The sequence below is a fragment of the Aplysia californica genome, unplaced genomic scaffold (genome assembly GCF_000002075.1).
Source record: "Aplysia californica isolate F4 #8 unplaced genomic scaffold, AplCal3.0 scaffold00381, whole genome shotgun sequence".
Classification (NCBI taxonomy): Eukaryota; Metazoa; Mollusca; class Gastropoda; order Aplysiida; family Aplysiidae; genus Aplysia; species Aplysia californica.
The window spans coordinates 492,424-499,537 of record NW_004797651.1 but is presented as its reverse complement, the minus strand read 5'-3'; the positions used below and the strand labels follow the sequence as shown (position 1 = coordinate 499,537).

The 7,114-nt window shown below is 39.5% G+C and overlaps 1 protein-coding gene across 1 annotated transcript in view; it reads left to right on the top strand.

The window, feature by feature from the left end:
- The window catches only part of LOC101848765, a gene marked incomplete in the record, with an annotated part of 111,034 nt that overhangs the window by 56,389 nt on the left and 47,531 nt on the right, over positions 1–7,114 (top strand). Inside the window, 4 exon segments of the mRNA XM_013085509.2 lie at positions 470–591; positions 922–1,150; positions 2,321–2,461; positions 4,913–5,239. Of these exon segments, the coding sequence (XP_012940963.1) occupies positions 470–591; positions 922–1,150; positions 2,321–2,461; positions 4,913–5,239 (819 nt within the window).

The following is a 7,114-nucleotide window of genomic DNA, read 5'->3' as shown; positions in this document are numbered from 1 at the left end:
AACAACAACAAAAAAACAAAACAAAAACACAACAAAAAATATATATGCTGTGCTCAACTGTGCTGGTTGTGGCTGCCATAGTCTAAGGTTTAATAAATAATTCCACATGTATGTGTTTTTGATGTTTTTGTTTCAGAAGCCAATGATACAATCTCACAATGTTAGTACTGGGCAGAGAGTGGAGAATCTTGAGACCCTACTACCAACCCCTAAAAAAATCAGGTTTGAAGAGAGCCTCATTTGGGATTCGAACCCAGTAATTCAGCATGGTACAAAGTGACTTGTCGGCACTACCCCCCCCCTCCAAAAAAGCCAAATTAAATGAATCCCTTAATCTTGACGCTCATTATGGATTGTATTATGGTGATAATAATAATATTGCTGTGCTCAACTGTGCTGTTGCGGCTGCCATAGTCTAAGGTTTAACAAATAATTACATATGTACGTGTTTTTGATGTTTTTGTTTCAGAAGCCGATGATGCTTACTATTCTGCGTTCATCTTAGAAAAGTATGGGACATTGTTCGTACGGAAAGACGACTCAGTGAATCTTTCTCTTTTCATTGGCGTCCGGATTCAGATGAAAGTGCAGGTATATAAATGTTCCCAAGACCGTGACAAGAAGAATTAGTACAATAGACTACTCTTTCAAGAAGGAATAAAAGTAACCGACAATACCCTTGAGTGTAAATACAACCCGTCTTGGAGAGAATACTCAGAGATCTCATGTACCTTGTTACAGGAAGTCTGTTCATGCACAATTTAGCAAACAATTTTCTTGTAATCAGCGCCAATAGTAGTATCTATGAAATTGTGTGTTTTGGTCGGAGAAATAGTTCTTTAAATTGGGTTAAAAAAAATAATCTTAATTTTACTCTTAAGAGCTAAGTTTCTTTGGAACCTGTTTATGGTACATTTTCAGGTCCGAGACCAGACAACGAATTTGACAGCTACTAAGAATTTTCTCATCAACATTGTGGACGAGACTGATCCCCCTTCATGCACTTGGCAGTCCAGATATGGCGATATCACTTGGAGAGAGACCCTTCTAATTAATGTGTCCTCTTATGTGCCTATCGGTTCTGTTCTTGGACAACTCAACTGCGTTCAATCAGATGCGAAGCAAGCACTGAGCTTTTCTTATACAACAGGTTTGTAATTAGCGTTGTGATGTTTTTGACGTTTTTTTGCATTTTGTCGGATATCTTGTTTACTTGGGAGTGGGTTATGCTCATAGATTACTTTGTTTGAAAAGTGTTTCTTGTCCAGAAAAAGAGCAAATGACAATAGAATGATCAACCTCTTTTACTTGAGCTCCGTAGATTATTCCAGATTTCTTTTTTTAAGAACTTGATATGAACCCAAACTGCCGGACAAAGGGTTTGAAATTTCTGTTAGGGTCAAGATTTGTTTTTGCGTTTGTAAAGTACGTAAACAAAGACAAAAGTCTCAACAGGAAATGGATTCCGAGTGCATGCGTGTACGTCTACTATGTGCAGACTAGCTATATATACTAGGCTACCGTTCATGGGGTTGATAGCATAGAATACAATGTAGTCTGATTAAATAATTTATGATTTCCTGAACTACGAGGGGGGGGGGGGGGGGGGGGGGAGGTGGTAAAAAAGTAATGCAAGTTGTTTGGTATTTTGCGCAATTTTGCATCAAATTATATGAAATTCAGCTTACAAGTACTTGCACATGTACTTTGAAACTCAAACCGTTAAATTTTGAGTTCCTTTCATTTTTGTCTGAATGACGTCACATCAAAAGGGCTGCCCCCTTGGAGGTCTGTCGGATGCAAAGAGCAGTGATTGAATTTCTTGTTTTAGAAGGAGAATCCACCAGTAACATCCAAACGAGACTTCAAAATGTTTACAAGGACCAAGCGCTAGATTTTGGTACTGTATATATGTGGGTTAGACGTTATAGCAATGAACCGTAAGAAGAGGAAGAGGCGTCCACATGCTCGTAATTGACACCCACTTCCTTCCTCCCCTAGAGCATTTCACTCAGCACTTATCCAATGCTTGATAGCTCGTAGTGAGGTCTTGTGTGTGCGTGTGCGTGTGTGTGTGTATGTATGTATGTATGTGTGTGTATGTGTGTGTGTATGTGTGTGTGTGTGTGTGTGTGTGTGTGTGTGCGTGTGTGTGTGTGTGTATGTATGTATGTGTGAGTATGTGTGTGTGTGTGTGGGTGTGTGCGCGTTTATACGATACACTTGTTTTGTGCAGGCGCTAATCACTTTGTTTGAAGTTAAAAGAAAGTGTCGTACATAAAGACTCACCCTTTTTCTCTCGTTCTACCATCTTTTTCAGCTTCACCAGTGGAACTTCATGTTTCGAACTCCGGGCAGGTCATCCTGAAAACTTTTATCAGATTTGACAATATAAGTGTTCTGTTGTTGGTATCTGATGGAGTGAACCAAGTGACGTTCAACTTAAACATACTTGTTATTGGTAAGTGATATTTCTTACCTATTATGTGAACACTTAAAAGTTTCTCGTGCTCCACATCAGTTTTTGACAGTTCTTTTTTCTCTTCAGTAATTAATTTGGTAATAATTTTTGGGTAATACAATGAGATAGCACTTCCTATCTATCTATCTATCTATCTATCTATCTATCTATCTATCTATCTATCTATCTATCTATCTATCTATCTATCTATCTATCTGTCTGTCTGTCTGTCTGTCTGTCTGTCTGTCTGTCTGTCTGTCTGTCTGTCTGTCTGTCTGTCTGTCTGTCTGTCTGTCTATCTATCTATCTGTCTGTCTGTCTGTCTGTCTGTCTGTCTGTCTGTCTGTCTGTCTGTCTGTCTGTCTGTCTGTCTGTCTGTCTGTCTGTCTGTCTGTCTGTCTGTCTGTCTGTCTGTCTGTCTGTCTGTCTGTCTATCTTGGTAGTATCAGACCACGGTAATGTTGGCATGACTTGGTAGTAACACATTGGTTGACTGTAATCTAGAGTTTTCATGTGGTCGCCCATTACAGAAGTCCTTCCTTATTCATAAATATGTATATATATATATATATATATATATATATATATATATATATATATATATATATATATATATATGTGTGTGTGTGTGTGTGTGTGTGTGTGTGTGTGTGTCTTTTTTACAGTAGAGGGTTTTACGGCCCTCGCAACTGCATAAGGTCATATGAGCGCCATTGTGTGTGTATGAGCCTGTGTCTGTGTGTCTCTGTGTGCATGTTTATGTATGTTATAGCTCACCAATGATACATTTTAGTGTTAAAATGTGTTACAAGAAAGTTATTTTATAGTGTTCACATTTATTTGCGCTATAGGTTCTCAAAACATGCGTTCTCATTTGTCACATAGAGTTTCCATAATTAAAAAATACAGGTTGTGCTCATAATATGTTTTATCATGGGTCAAACATTGCATATTTCTGTCACTGGGCCGTTCAGAGCACCTGATCTCCTCACGAGACTACAGAATCAAGTAAAATATTTCATGATCTGCAAGAAAACGTTTTGAACCTATGCAGATTCGAACTCCAAACTTTGACTTGTAAAGTTCGTTTAAATAAATTTATAATAAATTTAAAAAATATATATGTTCGCTGTGTGCCATATTATGCGTATACAAAATGTGTGTGAGACGCGGGAAGTTATATGAACAATCACATTTTCTGCGTGACGGAGATTTATAGTATTTTATATACATTTATAAAGAAAAGTTCTAAAAATCTAGCATCAATAATGTGGAAATATAATATAAATGAAAACTGCTGTGCAAAGCATGGGTGACTCTAGTTCACCCGTTAAGGAGATATTTAAGTTGAGCCACGAATCTTTAACCACACTGTGTAGTATCCACAACTACTGTTCTTAAATTTCAGTTTGCTGTTACTAGGACCGCTCCCTCTCTTGCATTTTTGATTGTTTGATTATAAGCATTTTTCACTCCCAGTCACATACTGTTAGATAATTAAAGAGACATGCTGCTTTGAACATGACAGCCCGGCCAGGGCTATCCCAGCAGAAAAACGGACATACTCTAAAATAAGTTTAAAAAACATAATAGACAGCATTTGTATAGCGCAAATCTCCGCTCAACAGCACGCTCTATGCGCTTCAAAATCTATACTATTACCCCAGCAGACCTGAGGAGAGCATTCTGAAACAATCTCAACTTCCTGGGAAGCAAACAGTGCAAGCGACCATTTATAGGCGCTAAAAAACTAGCATACTGACAAGATCGTTCGCTGTCTATGGCCGGGTACCGATTCCTACCTGAGTGAAGTAAGGAAAATCCGTGTAAAGTGCCTTTCCCAAGGACACAACGTCAGGCCCGCAGCTCGAACCCTCGGACCTGCAACCTCACGATTACGAGTCCGGAGCCCAACCACTAGGCCACCGACACCATGCTTGAGAATTGGACCCACGACTTCTGTGTGCAACGGTCAACATCTGGTCAGCCAGCATGTTACAGCGCAGTAGATATCATAATATGTGTTCAGCATTGGTGGTTGATTGAGAGATAAATCTTGTTCAGACTCCCTGGAACAGCGCAATATTCTTGTTAATTTAGTAAAGAAGGGTGAAGAAATACGGGCGTTCAGAGAACTAACTGTTTTCTCAGAATTTACCTTCTAGGGTTGTGAACCTCGACATCTATGGTGAAAGGATTATGTTCTTTGCCTCGCACACACACGATGAGAGTTCGATTCTCAGGATGGGAAGTTTGTTTAATCAAGCATTTCCACCTTTCTTTTGGGGATACACAAACTGGCCCAGTTGACGTGGGTTCAAATAGTCAGGTCAAAGCAGAACATCTTAATTCTATCTAAACTGCTCTGATGGTGATTGTGGGAAATGAAATGACCATGTGAAAAATTAATCAACCAAGTTGTTACATCCAGATGTTTTGTCTGTATTGCAGCCAGCCCCCCACAACCACTGCTCTCTGTGGACACGATCGGAGACGAATGGGTCATTGCCAACTATAGTTTAGACTTTGACTACGACTGGATAGATCTCGCCCAAACCTCTGGGGTACTGAAATCCCTCAAACTGCAGTGCAAGGTGTCTAAGAATGCACTCCAACAAGATGACATGTTGAACTGGGACGCAGAATCTGATGTTGGGCTCCGCTCTTCAAGGGCCGTTGTAGAACTTCTGTCTCCAGGTCAAAACTACACATGCAAATTGATGGCCAGTGGACTGTACGGAATGACAGTGTCTGAAGCAGTTAATATCACAACTCTAGGTGAGCTCATGATCTATCTATCTATCTATCTATCTATCTATCTATCTATCTATCTATCTATCTATCTAAACATGTGTCTATATAATATGATATATTTTTGTGTGTGTGTATATATATGTATATATATATAATGTATAATTAATGCCCGTGTGTGTATGTGTGTAAATATAATATGATTAATTATTTTGATTGCCCTCTTCCCTGCTTCCTTCCGCCTCGTCAGTATTATTTAAGTGATTTATGAGAATCAGCGACCCCCCCCCCCCAACCGCCCCTACCACTCCTCTTTCTGATCTGAAGGAGTCAATTATTCAATTTTTATTGGGCTCAATGACAGTGTGGTTATCCCGTTTTCCTCTCTTCCGTCTTTTTTAGCTATAGTTATCATATTAGCTCTGCACCCTCCCTCCCTCAACCACCGCCCATTTTCTTTGGCTCCTCCGTTTTATTTTTTTAGAGCTTAGAGGCAACTGCTTTTCCACCTCCTTCTCCTCCTCCTTGTCGTTGTTATCCTCCTCTGCCTTCATTCCGTTCTCAGACATTAAAACAAAAATCCATTCATTGTTTTCATTATCTCCTCAATCATCTTTGATGTTGTCATTATTGTTACATTAATATTTGTTGTTGTAGTTATAGTCGTTGCGTAAATTAGTTGTTGTTGTTGTCAAGATTGTTATTAAGAACGCAGAGAAGAGAGAAAACAGGTAACTTATTCTGTCAGTGGAAGGTGTGTTTGAAAAAACCTAAATGTGTTATAGCACCCAGATTTTTTTTCGACCCTCGGTCAATAGAGGTCAAGTCAAGATAATAATAATAATCTTTTTAGGTTAATTATTTCTCAAGAGCTGCAGATTGTCTATTAGTGATGTGAGAATTTGCAAAGACAAAAAAGTCACTAATGCTTCAAAATCTGTAATCATTCAACTTTTTTCTTTTTTCCTGGTAAGTGTTTTACGGCGCTCGCAACTGCATAAGGCTATATGAGTGCACGAGACACATTAAACATAATTTTCAGTTGGTAGGAAATTTTGAATTTTGCCCGGGTGGCGGCCGAAGCCTACTCTTATTGTTTTAGGACCACTAAGGGATCTTTACCGTGCGCAACTTGCACACGGGACCTTCGAGATTTTTTGCCCTTATCCGAGAAGGCTAAGTGTTCAATCTTACCTACCATAAGATAAGGGGTGTGGCTGAAAGACAACAGCAAGAAGGAGCCAAGAAGTAGCAGTGGAAAGGCTGCAGAAAGAATAATTTATGGAGCCCAGAGAATGGGGCAAAGGAGGCTACGGGGTGAGGGCAGAAAGAGGAGACGAAAGCAAACAAAAGAACATTGTTGGAGAGCAGAAAAGAAGTAGAAAGAAGTATATTTTTATAGAAGAAAATTTTCCGTCGCTATCCGGATTCGAACCTGGGACCTATTTAATGAGAGGCGAACACCGTAACCTCTCGACCACGAGAACCCCCATTTATGATCTACGTTGCTACTCGATAGTATTTCTGAACATCTCTAAGATGACTGGAAAAGGGGAAAAGGTTTACATCTGATTTGCTACTGTCAGTGTGAGAATTGCAACGACTGTAACTTTTGCTCTAAAATAAATAAATGAAGGAAGGAAGGATTGGAGTAGTGTGTAATACTAATGTATATAACTTAAGCATGTAATGCCATTACTGGCGACTTCAATGTCTGCAAGGGGCTTTCGTGGTCTACAGGTTACGGTGTTCGCCTATCATTCAGTAGATCCCGGGTTCGAAACCTGACAGCGACAGAAAATTTTCTTCGCTAAGATTTTCTCCTTTCACCTCCTTTCCTGCTCTTTAACCATGTTCTGTCTTCTTCTTTCGTCTCCACTTTCTCCCGCCCCACCCACTCCC